The sequence below is a fragment of the Pseudophryne corroboree genome, chromosome 6, assembly GCF_028390025.1.
Source record: "Pseudophryne corroboree isolate aPseCor3 chromosome 6, aPseCor3.hap2, whole genome shotgun sequence".
Taxonomy (NCBI): Eukaryota; Metazoa; Chordata; class Amphibia; order Anura; family Myobatrachidae; genus Pseudophryne; species Pseudophryne corroboree.
Genome location: NC_086449.1, coordinates 374,363,083 through 374,385,501, shown reverse-complemented (window position 1 = coordinate 374,385,501; position 22,419 = coordinate 374,363,083). Strand labels below are relative to the sequence as shown.

The following is a 22,419-nucleotide window of genomic DNA, read 5'->3' as shown; positions in this document are numbered from 1 at the left end:
GCTTAGAAGCTGGCCAACCCATCTTGGCGGCAGCATCATAGAGAACAAACAGCTTATCCGTCTTACGAACTGAAGACGTTCGGGATACATAAATGCGTAGTGCGCGTACCACATCCAAAGTTCCAGAATCTCCTGTTAACACAGGAACTACTATTGGTTGATTGATGTGAAAAGATGACACTACCTTTGGCAAGAAAGCGGGATTCGTCCGAAGTTCCACTCGGTCATCATGAAACACCAAATACGGTGGCTTGCATGACAAGGCACCCAAATCTGAAACACGCCGTACCAAAGCTAAGGCTAGGAGAAAAATTGTTTTCCAAGTGAGAAACTTAAAATCCACTTGTTGTAAGGGTTCAAAATATGAAGACCGTAAAAAATCTAAAACCAGATTCAAGTCCCATGGCGCTGTAGGTGGAATGAATGGAGGCTGTACTCTGAGGACACCTTGCATAAAAGTGTGTACAGACGGCAATAGAGCCAAACGTCTTTGAAAGTAAATTGACAAAGCAGAGACCTGCACCTTTAGTGTAGATAAACGCAGTCATCCATCTAACCCCGTCTGTAAAAATAACAAAAGACGGGATAACGTGAAAGATGATGTCGGAAACTTCCGAGCTTCACACCAACCTATATAGGCATGCCAAATTCTGTAATAATGAGCTGCCATAACTGGCTTCCTAGCACGTAACATGGCTGGTATAACGGAATCTGGAATGCCCTCTCTTCTTAAGAGGGTGGTCTCAACAGCCACCCCGTCAAACGCAGCCGCGCTAAATCGGGGTAAAGGAACGGACCCTGTTGTAACAGGTCCGGACGTAGCAGGAGCGGCCAAGGATCGTCTGCGAGTAGTCCGCGGAGATCAGAGAACCATGCTCTCCGAGGCCAATGAGGCGCCACTAGTATGACTGTGGCGGACTCTCGTTTAGCAACAGAGGGAGCAGCGGAAACGGTGGAAACAGATACACGAGGCTGTACGGCCACGCGATTGTGAGAGCATCCACCGCCACTGCCTTTGGATCTCGTGTTCTGGACACGTACTGGGACGTTTGGTGATTGTGGCGCGATGCCATCAGATCCACTTGTGGGTAACCCCACCTCTGGACCAACATGTGAAACACTTCTGGATTTAATGCCCATTCTCCTGGATGAAAATCCAGACGGCTGAGATAATCAGCCTCCCAGTTGTCCACTCCCGGAATGAACACTGCCGACAATATCACTTGGTGATGCTCGGCCAAATTGAGGATTCGAGCTACTTCCTGCATGGCCATGCGGCTTCTCGTTCCTCCTTGTTTGTTGATGTACGCGACCGCCGTTGCGTTGTCTGACTGAACCTGGACAGTCTGAGACCGGAGCATGTGCACTGCTTGTCGTAGCGCACTGTAAATTGCCCGGAGTTCCAGGACATTTATAGACAGCAATCTTTTGTGATCTGCCCAGAGACCTGGAGCTGACAATTTTGAACCACAGCTCCCCAACCTCTGAGACCCGCGTCCGTCGTTAGAATCATCCAATTCCAGACGCCAAACCGTTTCCCTGCGGTTAGATTGTGTACCTTGAGCCACCAGAGTAGAGATACTCTGACCCGTGGAGACAACCTCACCCTCTGGTGAATCTGCAGATGTGAGCCCGACAACTGTGCGAGCACATCCAGTTGAAAAGGCCGTGAGTGAAATCTTCCGAACTGAAGCGCTTCGAAAGCCGCCACCATTTTTCCTAACAGCCGAATGCACAAATGTACCGAGACTGTGCGTGGCTTGAGCACTACTTGTACCAGATGACGAATACTCTGTACTTTCTGTTCTGGTAGGTAAATTCTTTGATCTACCGTATCGAGAATCATTCCAAGGAATTTAAGTCGTTGAGACGGAATCAGATGTGATTTCTTAAAGGTGCTGAACTAGCACATTGTACGTTAGCAACGCATGTTGGAGGAGCATCTGTTGAGACAGAGCTTTGAGTAGTAGATCGTCCAAATACGGAACTATTATCACTCCCAGGGATCTGAGATGAGCTATCATCACAGACATCACTTTGGTGAATACCCGAGGCGCTGACGAGAGGCCAAACGGTAGAGCCTGAAACTGGTATTGGCTTTGCCGTATTGCAAAACGCAAGAACCTCTGATGAGGTGGCCAAATTGGAATGTGTAAGTACGCATCCTTGAGATCCAGCGCAATCATAAATTCCTGTGGCTCTAAACCTGCAATTACTGACCGCAGGGATTCCATCTTGAATCTGTAGTAAGTGACGTACTGATTGAGGCCCTTTAAGATCAATATTGGCCTGACCGAGCCATCCGGGCTTTGGTACTACAAACAGACTGGAATAATAACCCTGACCTTGTTGGTGTACAGGGACCGGAATCAAAACTGCTGAATCCAGCAGAGACTGAATGGCAATTTGCAGAACCGCCCTCGTCGTCCGACACAGGCAGTCCTGTCTTGAAAAACCGCAGTGGCGGGAGACAGTCGAACTCTATTTTGGAACCTTTTAACACTAAATTGCGGATCCACCCATCTGTGGATGTCTGGAACCACGCCATATGGAACGTCTGAAGGCGTGCCCCCACAACTGGAGATCCGAGATGGGCTGGGAGCCCATCATGCCACTGGCTTGTCGATGACCTTAGCGTCCTGACGACTGGCGGTGGTTTGTTGAAAACCACGTCCTCGACCACCAGGCGTGGTTGTTCCTCTAAAGGATTTGAACGCCGGGCCAGAGTATTTCCGTCTAGGTACAGTTGGAGGCAACAGAAACAGAAAGAAACAGGAAGCATGGTTAAAATGGCCCACATGCCATGCTTACAGTTAGAATCATAGTCTAGGTTATAAAGACATTGATAGCCTGTAACTAACCCCCTGTTTATATAAGCTGTACAGCCTATTACTTATTAACCCATGCAGCCTTGCTATATTTTGCTGCTGCTATGGGCATTTACTCCCTCTCACTCCCCCCTGCAGCTGCGCTGCTTGTGAGGATAGCTTCTCCCCCCTACTGCTCCCCCGTGTACCTCCGAGTATCCAGCGGATGAGAGCGGGTGCAGGGAGCCGGGGAGCGGGTGCAGGGAGCCGGGGAGCGGGTGCAGGGAGCCGGGGAGCGGGTGCAGGGAGCGCCGTACATAGCGCCTTGGAGCTGCGGTCCGGAAGAGCGGCCGGCGTCTGAGTGACGTGCGGCCGCTCCAAGCGGTGTCCCCGTATACAGCGGCGGTGTGGAGCGGCTGGATCGGGCGGCCTCGTAAACAGCGGCGGCCGGGATGCGGCTCAGTGTGTGAGCAGCGGCGGGAGCAGGCGGCCTGTAATCAGCGGCGGTAAAGGAGCACGTTCCCCACACAGTGGGGCGGCAGCGTGAGCTGACCGCCCAGTCCCCCCAGCTACCTGACGCCAGTAGTGAGGGGCTATGACGGGGCTTCTTCTGTAAGCTCCGTCCAGCCTGTCCTGCAGTCAGAGAGTGAACTGCCTTTTGGCTGTGAGGGTGCTCTTTGTGAGGACCGACACGCCAGGAGCTGCTTCCATGCAGCCTGCACTATCCCGGACCCAAGTTTCTTGATAAACTGGGAAGGGATGTGCTGAAGTGAAAAGTAAAAATAAAAAGTATAAAATATCAAAGTAAGTGTGGAGGTTCCACACAAGCGTGTCACTGCTGTGAGCACAGAAAAAACACTGAGGTATTCTGGGAGTATGGAAGGGGAGGAGATTTACTAAATTTAAATATTCAGTGCCTTGTCCTGCTAAAGCCGTCCATATCCCAAAAGTACTCCAGTGACCCCTAGTGGATGAAAAAGAAAAGTATGGTCCGAAGACCACAAGGCCACAGTGCAAAGCTGCTCAGTAGAAGCACCCCGGTGAGCCGCCCACGAAGCCCCAACCTTCTGGGTGGAAAAAAATAAGATTTTACTCACCGGTAAATCTATTTCTCGTAGTCCGTAGTGGATGCTGGGGACTCCATAAGGACCATGGGGAATAGACGGGCTCCGCAGGAGACAGGGCACTTTGAGAAAGAATTTGGATCCTGTTGTGTTCTGGCTCCTCCCTCTATGTCCCTCCTCCAGACCTCAGTTAGAGAAACTGTGCCCGGAAGAGCTGACAGTACAAGGAAAGGATTTTGGAATCCAGGGCAAGACTCATACCAGTCATGTAATCATACCGTATCACTCGTGATAAATTTACCCAGTTAACAGTATGAACAACAACGGAGCATCAGATCAACCCTGATGCAACCAAACATAACCCTTATTTAAGCAATAACTATATACAAGCATTGCAGAAGAAGTCCGCACTTGGGACGGGCGCCCAGCATCCACTACGGACTACGAGAAATAGATTTACCGTTAAGTAAAATCTTATTTTCTCTAACGTCCTAGTGGATGCTGGGGACTCCGTAAGGACCATGGGGATTATACCAAAGCTCCCAAACGGGCGGGAGAGTGCGGATGACTCTGCAGCACCGAATGAGCAAACACAAGGTCCTCCTCAGCCAGGGTATCAAACTTGTAGAACTTTGCAAAAGTGTTTGAACCTGACCAAGTAGCCGATCGGCAAAGCTGTAATGCCGAGACCCCTCGGGCAGCCACCCAAGAAGAGCCCACCTTCCTTGTGGAGTGGGCTTTTACTGATTTTGGAAGCGGCAATCCAGCCGCAGAATGAGCCTGCTGAATCGTGTTACAGATCCAGCGAGCAATAGTTTGCTTTGAAGCAGGAGCACACCGCTTGTTGGATGCATACAGGATAAACAGCGACTCAGTTTTCCCGACTCTAGCCGTTCTGGCTACATAAACCTTCAAAGCCCTGACCACATCTAGTAACTCGGAATCCTCCAAGTCACGAGTAGCCACAGGCACCACAATAGGTTGGTTCATATGAAAAGATGACACCACTTTTGGCAGAAATTGTGGACAAGTCCGCAATTCTGCCCTGTCCATATGGAAAACCAGATAGGGGCTTTTATGTGACAAAGCCGCTAATTCTGACACACGCCTAGCCGAAGCCAAGGCTAATAGCATGACCACCTTCCACGTGAGATATTTTAACTCCACCGTTTTGAGTGGCTCAAACCAGTGTGACTTCAGGAAACTCAACACCACATTAAGATCCCAAGGTGCCACTGGAGGCACAAAAGGGGGCTGAATATGCAGCACTCCCTTTACAAACGTCTGAACTTCAGGAAGAGAAGCCAGTTCCTATTGAAAGAAAATGGATAGGGCTGAAATCTGGACCTTAATGGAACCCAATTTCAGGCCCAAAGTCACTCCCGACTGTAGGAAGTGAAGGAAACGGCCCAGCTGGAATTCCTCCGTAGGGGCATTCCTGGCCTCACACCAAGCAACATATTTCCGCCATATACGGTGATAATATTTAGCCGTCACGTCCTTCCTAACCTTTATCAGCGTAGGAATAACCTCATCCGGAATGCCTTTTTCTGCTAGGATCCGGCGTTCAACCGCCATGCCGTCAAACGCAGCCGCGGTAAGTCTTGGAACAGACAGGGCCCCTGTTGCAACAAGTCCTGTCTTAGAGGCAGAGGCCATGGGTCCTCTGTGAGCATTTCTTGCAGATCTGGATACCAAGTCCTTCTTGGCCAATCCGGAACAATGAGTATTGTTCTCACTCCTCTTTTTCTTATGATTCTCAGCACCTTGGGTATGAGAGGAAAAGGAGGGAATACATAGACCGACTGGAACACCCATGGTGTCACTAGTGCGTCTACAGCTATCGCCTGAGGGTCTCTTGACCTGGCGCAATACCTCTGTAGCTTTTTGTTGAGGCGGGATGCCATCATATCCACCTGTGGCCGTTCCCACCGACTTGCAATCTGCGTGAAGACTTCTTGATGAAGTCCCCACTCTCCCGGGTGGAGGTCGTGCCTGCTGAGGAAGTCTGCTTCCCAGTTGTCCACTCCCGGAATGAACACTGCTGACAGTGCTCTTACGTGATTCTCCGCCCAGCGAAGAATTCTGGTGGCTTCCGCCATCGCCATTCTGCTCCTTGTGCCGCCTTGGCGGTTTACATGAGCCACTGCGGTGATGTTGTCTGACTGAATTAGAACCGGTTGGTCGCGAAGCAGGGTCTCCGCTTGACGTAGGGCGTTGTATATGGCCCTTAGTTCCAGGATATTGATGTGAAGGCAAGTCTCCTTACTTGACCACAGACCTTGGAAGTTTTTTCCCTGTGTGACTGCCCCCCACCCTCGGAGGCTTGCATCCGTGGTCACCAGGACCCAGTCCTGAATGCCGAATCTGCGGCCTTCGAGAAGGTGAACACTCTGCAGCCACCACAGGAGAGACACCCTGGCCCTGGGGGATAGGGTGATCAGCCGATGCATCTGTAGATGTGATCCGGACCACTTGTCCAACAGATCCCATTGAAAGGTCCTCGCATGGAACCTGCCGAATGGAATGGCCTCGTATGATGCCACCATCTTTTCCAGGACTCGCGTGCAGTGATGCACCGACACTTGTTTTGGTTTTAATAGGTCTCTGACCAGTGTCATGAGCTCCTGAGCCTTCTCCATCGGGAGATAAACCCTCTTCTGGTCTGTGTCCAGAATCATACCCAGGGAGGGCAGACGAGTCGTAGGAATCAGCTGCGACTTTGGAATATTTAGAATCCAGCCGTGCTGTTGTAACACCTCCCGAGAGCGTGCTACGCTGATCAGCAACTGCTCTCTGGACCTCGCCTTTATGAGGAGATCGTCCAAGTATGGGATAATTGTGACCCCTTGCTTCCGCAGGAGCACCATCATCTCCGCCATTACCTTGGTAAATATTCTCGGTGCCGTGGAGAGACCAAACGGCAACGTCTGGAATCGGTAATGACAGTCCTGTACAACAAATCTGAGGTACGCCTGATGAGGTGGATAAATGGGGACATGAAGGTAAGTATCCTTTATGTCCAGAGACACCATAAAATCCCCCCCCTTCCAGGCTTGCGATGACCGCTCTGAGCGATTCCATCTTGAACTTGAACCTTTTCAGGTATATGTTCAGGGATTTTAAATTCAATATGGGTCTGACCGAACCGTCTGGTTTCGGTACCACAAACATGGTCGGATAGTAACCCCTTCCCTGTTGAAGGAGGGGAACCTTTACCACCACCTGCTAAAGATACAATTTGTGAATTGCAGCTAACACTATTTCCCTCTCTAAGGGGGAAGCTGGCAGGGCCGATTTGAGGTAACGGTGAGGGGGCATCACTTCGAATTCCAGCTTGTATCCTTGAGACACAATCTCTATAGCCCAGGGATCCACCTGGGAGTGAACCCACTCGTAGCTGAAATTTCGGAGACGCGCCCCCACCGGGCCTAGCTCCGCCTGTGGAGCCCCAGCGTCATGCGGTGGATTTAGTGGAAGCCGGGGAGGACTTCTGTTCCTGGGAACTAGCTGTATTGTGCAGCTTCTTTCCTCTACCCCTGCCACTGGCAAGAAAGGACGCACCTCGTATTTTCTTGCCTTTTTGTGATCGAAAGAACTGCATTTGATAATACGGTGCTTTCTTAGGTTGTGAGGGAATATATGGCAAAAAATTTGACTTTCCAGCCGTAGCTGTGGAGACCAGGTTCGAGAGACCGTCCCCAAACAATTCCTCACCCTTGCAAGGTAAAACCTCCATGTGCCTTTTTGAGTCGGCATCGACTGTCCACTGCCTAGTCCACAGGACCCTTTTGGCAGAAATCGACATTGCATTTATTCTAGAGCCCAGTAGGCTAATGTCTCTTTGAGCATCTCTCATATATAGGACAGCGTCTTTTATATGACCCAGGGTCAGCACTATAGTATCCTTGTCCAAGGTATCAAGTTCCTCAGATAAGGTATCTGTCCATGCTGCTACAGCACTACACATCCAGGCCGACGCAATCGCCGGCCTTAGTAGTGTACCTGAATGTGTATAGATGGACTTCAGGATACCCTCCTGCTTTCTATCCGCAGCATCTTTTAGGGTGGCCGTATCCTGTGACGGTAGGGCTACCCTCTTGGATAAGCGTGTTAAAGCTTTGTCTACCCTAGGGGAGGATTCCCAGCGTAACCTGTCCGTTGGCGGGAAAGGATACGCCAGAAGCATCCGTTTGGAAATCTGCAGTTTTCTATCTGGAGATTCCCAAGCCTTTTCACATAACTCATTTAACTCATGTGAAGGGGGAAAAGTCACCTCTTGCCTTTTTTCCCCATACATATAAACCCTCTTGTCAGGGACTGGGGTTTCCTCTGTGATGTGCAACACATCCTTCATTGCTATAATCATGTAACAGATGGCTTTAGCCATTTTAGGCTGTAACTTTGCATCATCGCCATCGACACTGGAGTCAGAATCCGTGTCGACATCTGTGTCAACAATTTGGGATAGTGGGCGCTTCTGAGACCCTGACGGCCTCTGCGACATAGGATCAGGCATGGGCTGAGACCCCGCTGTCCCAAGGCTTCAGCTTTATCCAACCTTTTATGCAAGGAAGTGACATTATCATTTAAAACCTTCCACATATCCATTCAATCGGGTGTCGGCGGCGACCCCACATTCATTTGCTCCCGCTCTGCTTCCACATAGCCTTCCTCGTCAAACATGCCGACACAAGCGTACCGACACACCACACACACAGGGGATGCTCTTTTTGAAGACAGTTCCCCCACAAGGCCTTTTGGAGAGACAGAGAGAGAGTATGCCAGCACACACCCCAGCGCTATATGTCCCAGGAGTCACACAGTAACTTAGTGTTAACCCAGTAGCTGCTGTATATATTGTTTTTGCGTCAAATTTATGTGCCCCCCCCTTACTTTTTACCCTCTTCTACCGTGATTCTGCAGGGGAGAGCCTGGGGAGCTTCCTCTCAGCGGAGCTGTGGAGAGAAAATGGCACTGGTGAGTGCTGAGGAAGAAGCCCCGCCCCCCTCAGCGGCGGGCTTCTGTCCCGCGTTTGTGTGTAAAATAATGGCAGGGGCTCATGCATATATACAGTGCCCAACTGTATATATGCTCCTTTTTGCCAAGAGGTTCCTAATTGCTGCCCAGGGCGCCCCCCCCCCTGCGCCCTGCACCCTACAGTGACCGGAGTATGTGGGTTTAGTGTGGGAGCAATGGCGCACAGCTGCAGTGCTGTGCGCTACCTCATGTGAAGACTGGAGTCTTCTACAGCCGATTTCGATGTCTTCTTGCTTCTGACACCGGCTTCTGTCTTCTGGCTCTGCGAGGGGGATGGCGGCGCGGCTCCGGGATCGGACGACCAAGGGTGCGATCCTGTGTACGATCCCTCTGGAGCTAATGGTGTCCAGTAGCCTAAGAAGCAGGACCTATCTTCAGTGAGTAGGGCTGCTTCTCTCCCCTCAGTCCCACGTAGCAGAGAGCCTGTTGCCAGCAGATCTCTCTGAAAATAAAAAACCTAACAAAATACTTTCTTTTTAGCAAGCTCAGGAGAGCTCACTAAGTAGCACCCAGCTCGTCCGGGCACAGATTCAAACTGAGGTCTGGAGGAGGGACATAGAGGGAGGAGCCAGAACACACCAGAATCCAAATTCTTTCTTAAAGTGCCCTGTCTCCTGCGGAGCCCGTCTATTCCCCATGGTCCTTACGGATTCCCCAGCATCCACTAGGACGTTAGAGAAATAGGATTTTACTTACCGGTAAATCTATTTCTCGTAGTCCGTAAAGGATGCTGGGGACTCCGTAAGGACCATGGGGAATAGACGGGCTCCGCAGGAGATAGGGCACTTTAAGAAAGCTTTGGATTCTGGGTGTGCACTGGCTCCTCCCTCTATGTCCCTCCTCCAGACCTCAGTTAGAGAAACTGTGCCCAGAGGTTATGAACAGTACGAGGAAAGGATTTATGTAACCTAAGGGCGAGATTCATACCAGCCACACCAATCACACCGTATAACTTGTGATAAACTACCCAGTTAACAGTATGAACAAGTAACATAGCCTCGGTTCAAGACCGACCAACTATAACATAACCCTTATGTAAGCAATAACTATATACAAGTCTTGCAGAAGAAGTCCGCACTTGGGACGGGCGCACAGCATCCTCTACGGACTACGAGAAATAGATTTACCGGTAAGTAAAATCCTATTTTCTCTAACGTCCTAGAGGATGCTGGGGACTCCGTAAGGACCATGGGGATTATACCAAAGCTCCCAAACGGGCGGGAGAGTGCGGATGACTCTGCAGCACCGATTGAGCAAACAGGATGTCCTCCTCAGCCAGGGTATCAAACTTATAGAACTTTGCAAAGGTGTTTGACCCCGACCAAGTAGCAGCTCGGCACAGTTGTAGTGCCGAGACCCCTCGGGCAGCCGCCCAGGAAGAGCCCACCTTCCTAGTGGAATGGGCCTTAACCGATTTAGGCAATGGCAATCCTGCCGTAGAATGCGCCTGCTGAATCATGTTACAGAACCAGCGAGCAATTGTCTGCTTTGAAGCAGGAGCGCCAACCTTGTTGGCCGCATACAGAACAAACAGAGCTTCAGTCTTCCTGATCCTAGCTGTTCTGGTCATGTAAATCTTCAAAGCCCTGACCACATCCAGGGACTCTGAGTCCTCCAAGTCCCGTGTAGCCACAGGCACGACAATAGGTTGGTTCCTATGAAAAGGTGAGACCACCTTGGGCAGAAATTGAGGACGAGTCCCCAACTCTGCCTTATCCACGTGAAAAATCAGGTATGGGCTTTTATATGATAAAGCCGCTAATTCAGAAACACGCCTTGCAGAAGCTAAGGCCAACAACATGACTACTTCCCAAGTGAGGTATTTCAACTCCACTGTTTTGAGTGGTTCAAACCAAGGTGACTTAGGAAACTTAATACCACGTTAAGATCCCAAGACGCCACCGGAGGTACAAAGGGAGGCTGAATATGCAGCACTCCCTTCACAAAAGTCTGTACTTCATGAAGAGAAGCCAATTCTCTTTGAAAGAAAATGGATAAGGCCGAAATTTGGACCTTTATGGACTCTAATTTTAGGCCCAAATTCACTCCCGTTTGAAGGAAGTGAAGCAGACGGCCCAAATGGAACTCCTCCGTAGGAGCAGCTCTGGCCTCACACCAAGAAACATATTTCCGCCATATACGGTGATAATGTTTCGATGTCACATCCTTCCTAGCCTTGATCAGGGTAGGAATGACCTCCTCCGGAATCCCTTTTTCAGCTAGGATCCGGCGTTCAACCGCCATGCCGTCAAACGCAGCCGCGTTAAGTCTTGGAACAGACAGGGCCCCTGCTGCAGCAGGTTCTGCCTTAGAGGAAGAGGCCACGGATCTTCTGTGAGCAACTCTTGCAGATCCGGATACCAAGTCCTCATTGGCCAATCTGGAACAATGAGAATTGTTCTGACCCTTCTTAGTCTTATTAATCTTAACACCTTGGGTATGAGAGGCAGAGGAGGAAACACATAGACCGATCTGAACATCCATGGTGTCACCAGAGCGTCTACCGCTACCGCCTGAGGGTCTCGACCTGGCGCAATACCTCTTTAGCTTTTTGTTGAGACGGGACGCCATCATGTCTATTTGAGGCAGTCCCCACCGATCCACGATCTGTGTGAAGACTTCTTGATGAAGTCCCCACTCTCCCGGATGCAGGTCGTGCCTGCTGAGGAAGTCCGCCTCCCAGTTGTCCACCCCCGGGATGAACACTGCTGATAGTGCGCTTACATGGCCTTCCGCCCAGCGCAGAATCCTGGTCGCCTCTGCCATGGCCACTCTGCTACTTGTGCCGCCTTGGCGGTTTACATGAGCCACTGCCGCGATATTGTCCGACTGAATCAGAATCGGTTTGTTCTGAAGCCATTCCTCCGCCTGGCGTAGGGCGTTGTAAATGGCCCTTAACTCCAGGACATTGATGTGGAGACAAGTCTCTAGGCTTGACCAGAGACCTTGGAAATTTCTTCCCAGTGCGACAGCCCCCCAACCTCGGAGGCTCGCGTCCGTGGTCACCAGGATCCAGTCCTGAATGCCGAACCTGCGACCCTCTAGGAGGTGAGCACTGTGCAGCCACCACAGGAGAGATACCCTGGCCCTGGGAGACAGGGTGATCCGTTTCTGCATATGTAGATGGGACCCGGACCATTTGTCCAATAGGTCCCATTGGAAAGTCCTCGCATGGAACCTGCCGAAGGGGATGGCCTCGTATGAAGCCACCATCTTCCCCAGAACCTTTTTGCAATGATGCACCGAAACCTTTTTTGGCTTTAAAAGGTTCCTGACCAGGGCTATGAGCTCCTGAGCCTTCTCCACCGGAAGAAAAACTTTTTTTCGGTCTGTGTCTAGAATCAGGTCCAAAAAGGTCGTATGCGTTGCAGGTACTAGCTGGGATATCTGTAAATTGAGAATCCAGCTGTGCATCTGCAACGTCTTCACGGACAGAGACACGCTGTCCAGCAACTTCTCCCGAGATCTCGCCTTTATAAGGAGATCGTCCAAGTACGGGATAATTGTGACTCCCTGCTTGCGCAGGAGCACCATCATTTCCGCCATTACCTTGGTGAAAATTCTCGGGGCCGTGGAAAGACCAAACGGCAACGTCTGAAATTGGTAGTGACAATCCTGTACTGCAAATCTCAGAAACGCCTGGTGAGGGGGGAAAATCGGAACATGAAGGTACGCATCCTTTATGTCCAGGGACACCATCCAATCCCCTCCCTCCAGGCTGGCGATGACCATTCTGAGCGATTCCATTTTGAACTTGAACCTCTTCAAGTACAGGTTCAGGGATTTTAGATTTAGAATGGGTCTGACCGAACCGTCCGGTTTCGGTACCACAAACAGGGATGAATAATGACCCTCTCCTTGCTGGAGATGAGGAACCTTGATTATCACCTGTTGATTGTACAATTTGTGAATTGCCGCTAACACTAGCTCCCTCTCTGACGGGGAAGCCGGCAGAGCCGATTTGAAAAACCGGTGAGGGGGCATGTCTTCGAATTCCAGTCTGTATCCCTGGGAAACAATCTCTATTGCCCAGGGATCCACCTGTGATTGAACCCAGGCATGGCTGAAAAGACGAAGACGTGCCCCCACTTGATCTGACCCCCCCCCCCAGAAAGCCCCAGCGTCATGTTGTGGACTTTGCGGAAGTAGGGGAGGACTTCTGCTCCTGGGAACTAGCTGAGTGCAGCTTTTTTCCCTTGCCTTTACCTCTGGCAACGAAGGACGATCCTCGTACCTTCTTGTTTTTATTGGAACGAAAAGACTGCATTTGATAATGTGATACCTTCTTAGAATGCTGCGGGGGAACATAAGGTAAAAAATTCGATTTACCGGCAGTAGCAGTAGAGACTAGGTCCGAGAGGCCTTCTCCAAACAACTCCTCCCCCTTGTAAGGCAATGACTCCATATGCCGCTTTGAGTCGGCGTCTTCCGTCCACTGTCGGGTCCACAAGAGCCGCCTAGCGTTTATTCTAGAGCTTAGTAAACAAATGTCTCTCTGAGCATCCCTCATATACAAGGCAGCATCTCTGATATGCTCCATGGTCATTAGAATGGTATCCCTATCTAAGGTGTCCATCTCCGTAGATAAGGAGTCTGCCCATTCCACAACAGCACTACAAACCCAGGCCGACGCCATGGCCGGCCTAACTATAGTTCCTGAATGTGTGTAAATGTGCTTCATGGTAATTTCCTGCTTGCGATCAGCAGGATCCTTGAGGGAAGCAGTATCCGGAGAAGGCAGTGCCACCTTCTTGGATAAGCGGGTCAGCGCCTTGTCTACTTTAGGCGCAGATTCCCATCGTATCCGATCCTTCTGTGGAAAAGGATACGCTATGAGAATCCTTTTGGGAACATGGAGTCTCCTATCCGGAGATTCCCAAGCCTTTTCGTATAATTCGCTTAGCTCAAATGAGGACGGAAACGTGACCTCAGGCTTTTTCCCTTTATACATGTGAACCCTCGTGTCAGGGACAGGGGGTTCCTCCGTGATATGCAAAACCTCTTTTATGGCAATAATCGTGTACCTAATACCTTTTGCCACCTTCGGCTGCAATTTTGCATCCTCATAGTCGACACTAGAGTCAGTATCTGTGTCGGTATCTGTGTCAGCGACCTGGGATATGGGGCGCTTTTGAGACCCTGAAGGTCCTGGCACCACAGGGACAGGCACGGACTGGCTACCTGACTGATCCCTAGCTTCAGCCTTGTCTAATCTTTTATGTAGGAGATTTACATTTGCATTCAAGACATTCAGCATATCCACCCAGTCCGGTGTCGGCGTTGCCGACGGCGACCTGACATTCAAGCACTCCCCCTCCACATTAAGCGAGCCTTCTTCATCAAACATGTCGACACACACGTACCGACACACTGCACACACCCAGGGAAACTTTTTCTGAAGACAGTATTCCCTGAAAGGCCCTTTGGAGAGACAGAGAGAGAGTATGCCAGCACACACCCCAGCGCAACAACCTGGAGACCAACACAGAATGCTTTTCCCCAGCAGCGCTGTATTATACTTTATCCGCCAATTATGTGCCCGCCCCAACCCCTCTCTTTTTAAACTCCCTTCACCGTGTGTAAGCAGGGGAGAGTCCGGGGAGCTTCCTCTCAGCGTTCTGTGGAGAGAGAAATGGCGCTGGTGAGTGCTGAGGGAGAAGCCCCGCCCCCTCGGCGGCGGGCTTTTGTCCCGCTCAAAATCGTGTAAAATGGCGGGGGCTCAATTATATACATGTACAGTGCCCAGCTGTACATGTATATACCTATTTGCCATCTAAGAGGTGTTATTATTGCTGCCCAGGGCGCCCCCCCCCCTGCGCCCTGCACCCATACAGTGACCGGAGTGTGTGAGGTGATGTGGAGCAATGACGCACAGCTGCAGTGCTGTGCGCTACCTCTGTGAAGCTGAAGGCTTCTGCCGCCTGAGACGTCTTCTTGCTTCTGTTCTTCTGGCTCTGTGAGGAGAACGGCGGCGTATCTCCGGGGGTGGACGCCCAGGACGAACCTGTGTTCACCCCCTCTGAAGCTAATGGTGTGCAGTAGCCGAGGAAGCAGATCCTATCAGTTAAGTAGGTCTGCCCCTCTCTCCTCAGTCCCTCGATGCAGGGAGCCTGTTGCCAGCAGTGCTCCCTGTGAAAAAGTAAAAATCCAAACAAAAATGCTTTCTGTAGCAAAGAACTCAAGAGAGCTCCCTGCAGTGCGCCCTTCATCCTCTGGGCACAGTGTAAAACTGAGGTCTGGAGGAGGGACATAGAGGGAGGAGCCAGTGCACACCCAGAATCCAAAGCTTTCTTAAAGTGCCCTATCTCCTGTGGAGCCCGTCTATTCTCCATGGTCCTTACGGAGTCCCCAGCATCCTCTAGGACGTTAGAGAAAGCAGAGACTACCGTTGGGACCGGGAGATTCACCACAGGGTAGGCGTGGCTAATAGTCAAGCGGAGCCACCTGGCCAAAGTCTGTTTGGGGGCCAGCCAGCCCTGCTTTTTGAAATCAAATAAAACAGTCTGAAGTACGCAGATTTCTGGTTCTGTCAACATAAATGCAAACAGCCCTCACTGCATCAAGAGAGACTTCCTTTGGCGCATCATTAGTCAATACCACAATCTCCTCATTGATGTTAAACTGCAACACAACCTTGGGCAGATAGCCGATCCTCGTCCGGAGAACAGCCCTATCTGCACAAGATAATGCGCTTAAGTCTGAAATCCGCCGGGCCAACGCTATAGCCAGTAAGAATACAATCTTCCATGTGAGCCAACGTAAATCCACAGTAGGCTAAGGCTCAAAGGGAGTAGACTGAAGCGCACTAAGAACCAAAGAGAGGTTCCACGGAGACACTGTGAGAATGAACGGTGGCTGAACATGTAAGATACCCTGACACCCTGGGGTATGCAGGAGAGGGAGCCTGAGCACGTTGGGATTTTTTTTTTTTTTTAACTATTTGGTGCCCAGACTCCAAATCTCTCCAGACATTACTTTGTGTCTCTGTGCCTCCTAGTAGATGAAGAAAGAAACCTAATCATCACTAGTGGATATTGTTATGAGGAATAGGCTCCTGTATTGATAAGTAATCAAAGAAGGAAATCCATAGGGCTTTTCTTTTGGCTATTCAATCAAGTTGTGGCCAGCAAGTATAACCCATTTGTGATTTGCTGACTTGCAAAAAGGAGCAAGTCAATTAATTTCATGGTCATTCTGGAACCCGCATCATAAATTGGGGTAGGGAAGTTTTTAGGTTTATTAAAGTTTACCAATCACGTGTAAATTATTTCCATTTCATTACTACTTTTAGCAATAGGGTCTTATTGCCCCCTAACCATTATACTTGGACCACTGATTGATCCCAATATCTCTTTTTACTTTGGGACCAACAGCCAAATGGTACCAGAAAGATCCATAGCACAGGGCTTGTAATCTTTGAGAGGGGGGGGGGGGGGACACAAGCACTTTTTCTTTTTTGTCCTTCCATAGAATTTTTATTTCTGCACTGACCAGCTTTAGCTGGTTCTACAATGACAGGAGTCCAGAGTGATTCATTTCCCAGTTATAACATGGAGCTGGTTTCCACCCTAGAAGGGGAACCCCACACTCATTGTCCCCACTCTTACACTGCGAATAAGCACAGCCTTTGAAGATCTGAGCCTGCATGAAACATTTTTGTGCCCGATTTTATTCTATTGCATGGAGCTTCTCCATATCAGTATCCCATTGAATATTATTTTCTATAAAATGTTGTGAAGGAATCAGACTTTGTTGGATACACAGTTTTAAAGCTTCAAAATGGCATAGCCTCTGAATCCTGTTGCACTGCCCTTGACATGAAGCTATAACATTTGGAAGAAAGTTGTATATGAAGCAATAATAGTGTTTATAGAAACAAACAAATGTGAATGTTTACGCATATAGTTCAGTTGCTCCTATATAGTGATCCCTCCCATAAAGTATTGGGGGACATATTGCTACAACACAGCGGACGCTAGAGCAGCTACTTGTTCTCAAAACTTCCACTGTAAAGCATGAATACAAATATAAATGTGAATGAAAAGGAGCTAGAAAATGTTTGAGACCTAGAGAAAAGAACACACCTTACCATGTACTGAGGTATGTTGAACAACATTGCTCTGTATAGGCACTCCGTTGCAGTTTCCTCCACTTCTTCCTCTCCCTAAAAGTTTACAAAAAGGTATTAATTTTATCGGTGTACCCAAATACTCTGACCTTTACATATTTTTCCCCTCATTATTTTGCCAAGTGATGCCACATATCAAATGTACAGTACACGATTCTTCAGTTATTTTGTTTACATATGGTTACTTTTTGTTCATATATTGGAGAGGACTTCTTGCTTATGGGGCCCACACATGGTAAGATCTGTGCTAGGTGCGATTTGAGCCTATACAATGTGTGCCATGCGAATTGGACTAGGTGGTGTACAGTATGCTATGTATGCTATTTGAACTACATCCAGTTTTGAATACACTACAATGTACTGTGGGCCTAATTCAGACCTGATCGCTAGCAGCTGATTTTTGCACTGCTGCGATCAGATAGTCACCACCTACAGGGGGAGTGTATTTTAGCTGTGCAAGTGTGCGAACGCATGTGTAGCAGAGCTGTACAAACAGTTTGTGCAGTCTCTGCGCAGCCCAGAACTTACTCAGCCATTGCGATGACATCAGCCTGTCTGGGACCGGAATTGACGTCAGGAACCCTCCCTGCAAACACACGGACACACCTGCATTTTTCCAGCCACTCCCTGAAAACGGTCAGTTGACACCCACAAACGGCTTCTTCCTGTCAATCTCCTTGCGATCACCTGTGCAAACGGATCCGTCGCACAAACCCATCGCTGAACGGCGATCCGCTTTGTACCCGTGCAACGCACCTGCGCATTGCGGTGCATACGCAGTTTGGACCTGATCACCCACTATTGCGAAAACGTGCAGCAGCGATCAGGTCTGAATTAACACCTATATGCAATGTAGTACAGAAATACCTGCCTGCACATACTATTTTGCCTTGAGATATGGACTAGACAGGACCGCGCAACGCAAGGGACAACACACATGGTGCAATTTGAACTAAACGCGATGCTATTTGAACTTAAAAGATCAAATAGCATGCGAGAATCACACCATGTGTGTGCACCATATCTCCATTTCTTACTTGTTTCTCATGTTTGTTCAAAATAAAAAAAGATTTGAAAACAACCACAAAATACCTGTCGTGAGCCACATACAGAAGAAAAATAAATAAAATAGTCTCGCATATTATATTTGTTGCTCCTAGTTAACTGATAGCTGCAATGCTTATATTTATTAAGTTTCTTATATAGTGCAGCAAATTCCGTTGCACTTTACAAATGGAAACAATTGATAAACAAGTGATCACAAGTGATAAAACAAGACTGGGTACTAACAGACAGACAGAGGTAGGAAGGCCCTGCTTGCAGGCTTACAATCTATACTGAAATAGGCATTAATACACAAGGATAGGTGTTATATATTGCATAATGGTCTACCAGATTGCAAAGGTCCTTGGCGGGCAATGTTGGCCAGGTGTCAGGAGGATGTGAAAGTGAAAGAGAAAATATGTGAGGATGTGTGTGGACTGTACAGTGGGGATGTAAATAGATAGGAAAGCTTATAAATAATATAACAGTAATAGGACCTAGAAAGAAACTCAAGATTTTTTCTTACCAATTCAGGAAGCATATATTAGGTCTCACCTATTGTCAGTCTTGGTAGATTTATTATGGATTTATCAGCAGCTGACATGTTGGCCATTTTAAATTGCACATCATTTGAAACGGATTGTGAAAATTTGTTATTCTAAATGGATAAGTCTAGATTTCCCCAATGAGCTTGACATAAAGGGGTACATTCATTAAAGGTTGGTTTTGCGTTTTCAGATGATTTTCCATCTGCTTTGCAAAGTGACCAAACCCGCATATTTACTAAAGCTAAAACTTACTGAAAACCAGAAAAATATATTCGTTATGGTAAGAACTTACTGTTTATAACATTATTTCTCCTAAATCCACAGGATAACATTGGGATATGATGATGCAACAGCGGATTTGCACCAAAATGTCAAAGCTTTCAGCCTTCCAGCATGCAACGAGACCAGCCATATATTCCTGCCTCCTGGCTCAGGCAAATCATTTGATTTTCCAAAGATCAAGGCAGAAGCATCATAGATAGCCCTAATCAGGCGAGAAGAACACACATGCACACCCTTCCGTACAAGAAGGAAGAGGTTAGTGAGTGAAAGTATCCTCAAATCAGGTGTGTCAGGGTGGGATCCCTGTGGACTTAGGAGAAATAACGTTAACAACGGTAAGTTCTTACCATAACGAATATTTCTCCGGCAGGGTCCACAGGTTATCCACAGGATAACACTGGGATTTCCCAAAACAATTTAGTGGTGGGGACGCTCCTGCTTGGACAGGAGAATCCTTTGCCCGAATTCAGCGTCCAGAGAGGCAAAGGTTTCAACGGCATAATGTCTAATTGATGTGTTAATGGAAGACCATGTGGCTGCCTTACATATCTGTTCTGCTGAAGCACCACGTTGTGCTGCCCATGATGGACCTACCTTACAAGTAGAGAGAGCATTACCTGGAACAGGTAGATCAGCTTGAGAATATGCTTCTGAAATCGTCATCCCAAGCCACCTCGCCTGTGTCTGTTTGTCAGCAGGCCATCCTCTCTTGTGAAATCTGTAGAAAACGAATAGATAATCTGTCTTTCTGATGGCACTGGTATGATCCACATAGATCCTTAAGGCACGGACTATGCCCAACGATGCATCTCCCGCAGAAAGGTCCGGCCCATGGAAGGCTGGGACTACAATTTCTTAGTTAAGGAAGATACCCAGATTTAGTTATGAGAACTGCTCTATCTGGATAAAAAAAATCAGAAATGGAGGACGACATAACAATGCCCTGAATCTGAAACTCTTCTAGCTGAAGCAATGGGCAGTAGAAAGAGAACTTTTGCTGTCAACCATTTAAGATCCCCTCTTTTAAGTGGTTCAAATGGTGCAACCTGAAGGGCTTTGGGACTAAACTTAGGTCCGAAGGCACTGTAGGAGGAACAAAAGGAGGTTGAATGCGCAGCATTCCCTGAAAAAAGTGTGCACATCCTGTAGGTTAACAATTTTCTTTTGGAACCATACCGTCAATGCTGACACTTGCACTCTCAAGGAAGCCACCCTTAAACCTTTATCCATTCCTGCCTGAAGGAATGCTAAGACCATGGAAACTGAAAGATCTAGGGTCAAATTTCCGATTACCCCACCATTGAATATAGGCTTGCCATATTCGGTGATAGATGCGAGCTGAAGAAGGTTTCCTTGCTCTGAGCATTGTTTGAATTAGCTGTTGTGAGAATCCTCTTGCCTTCAGGATGGAAGTCTCAAGAGCCACACCGTCAAAGACAGTTGATCCAGGTGCTTGTGATAAGAAGGACCTTGAGACAGTAGATCTGGACGTTGAGGGAGTAGGAATGGAGCATCCATCGATATCCTCTGCAGATCTGTGTACCAATGTCTTCTGGGCCAAGCCGGAGCTATTAGTATCACGGCACCCCTTCCTTGTTTTGCCTCTCTCATCACCCTGGGTAACAGTGCCATTGGCAGAAACACATAGGCCATGAAAGTCCCATCTCACTGACAGGGCATACACAAAGATCACTTTGGGATCCTCTGTTCTTGACCCGTATGCAGGAACTTTGTTGTTCTGACGGGATGTCATGAGATCTATCTCCGGCAACACCCACTTGTCTACTAGGGTTTGGAAGACCTCAGGGCGTAAAGCTCATTCGTTTGCATGAATGGCCTGTCGACTGAGAAAAAACACTTAACCTGTTTAGGACTTCAGGAATGAACACTGTGGACAAGGCTAGATGATAAAGTTCTGCCCACTTTAACGTGTGACTTAACTTCTTCATTGCTTTCTGGCTGCAAGTTCCTCCCTGATGGTTGAGGTACGCTACCGCCGTCGCACTGTCCGAGCGGATCTGAACCGGTTTCCCCTGAAGGATGTCCTCTGCCTGAATCAGTGCCATGTATATGGCCCGACGTTCCAATATATTTATTGGCAGGCAACTTTCTTCCTTGGTCCACTGCCCCTGGAAACAAATCCTTCCTAACACCGCTTCTCAGCCCTGAAGGCTGGTATCCATTGTCAGAATTTCCAAATAGGATATCCAAAAGGGTCTCCCTTTGTCCAGATGGGATGTCTGTAGCCACCAGGCTAATGGACCTCCTTACTTCCAGAGTAAGGACCAAAGTCTGCGTTTTTATTGTCTGATGAAAACCATTCCATTTGGTAAGGATCAGACGTTGCAGAGGCCTCAAGTGAAACTGAGCATACTCTACCATGTTGAATGTTGACACCATCAATCCCATCACACGCATTGCTGCGTGAATGGATACCTTTCAACTGTGTAGCAGCTCTTGAATCCTTGACTGAATTTTGGATATTTTGTTCAGAGGTAAGGCTACTCTCTGAAGGCTCGAATCCAATACAGCCCCCAAGTGAGTCATCCGATGTGACAGAACCAGAGACGACTATGCTCAATTTATGAGCCAACCGTGCTTCTGCAAACAAGCTATTATCTGTTGCAGATGACACAGAAGCAATTCCTGAGACTGTGCCAGGATTAAGAGGTCGTCGAGGTATGGAAAAATTCTTATCCCCTGCTGGCGGAGATAAGCTGCCATTACCACCATAATCTTGGTGAATACTCTGGGGGCTGTGGCCAATCCAAATGGAAGGGCCTGGAACCGAAAATGCTGTTGGAGGATCGCGAACCTGAGATAGCGCTGATGGGACAGCGCTATAGGAACATGTAGGTAAGCATCCTGGATATCCAGGGATACCATAAAATCCCCTGGTTCCATCGCCAAAATGATGGAACGTAAACTCTCCATATGAAATCGAGGCACCCACATGTACTTGTTCAGCACTTTGAGATTGAGTATGGGCCGGAACGACCCATTTGGCTTCTGGACTAGAAACAGGTTGGAGTAAAAACACTGTCCTTGTTGTGCAGGAGGAACTGGAATGATTACTCCTGACTGAAGCAATTTCTGAACTGCCTCTTGCAAAACCCTGGCCTTCGTTTCTACTGAAGACGGGCTGGTACAAAAAACCTTTGAGGAGGGCGTTTCTTGAAAGCAAATGCATAACCATGATTTACTGCTTCTTGCACCCAGGCATCTGTGGTAGACTGTTGCCAGATCTGTGCAAACTGAAGTAGTCGGCCTCCCACCCTGGGGTTCCCCAGGTGGAGGCCCGCACCATCAAGCTGATGGCTTATCTTCTGATTTGGAAGCCGGTCCCCTGGTAGCCCAATGCTTTTTAGTCTTACCAGACTTCTTGTATTGGGACTGTTTGCCATCACCTTTTCCTTTTGCTTTTCCTTGAGACCGAAAAGCTGGAAATTTAGGCTTGAATATGTGCGTGGAAGGAAACTTCACTTTCTTGGAGTCTGCTTTTGACT

General features: G+C 48.6%; 1 protein-coding gene across 1 annotated transcript in view; it reads right to left on the bottom strand.

Annotated features, from left to right (window-relative positions):
- Window positions 1-22,419, bottom strand: part of STRIP2 (striatin interacting protein 2) — a 246,197-nt gene that overhangs the window by 65,622 nt on the left and 158,156 nt on the right. Inside the window, exon 14 of the mRNA XM_063926727.1 lies at window positions 17,001-17,075. Coding sequence (XP_063782797.1) covers window positions 17,001-17,075 — 75 coding nt within the window. The remainder of the gene's footprint in view (window positions 1-17,000; window positions 17,076-22,419) is intronic.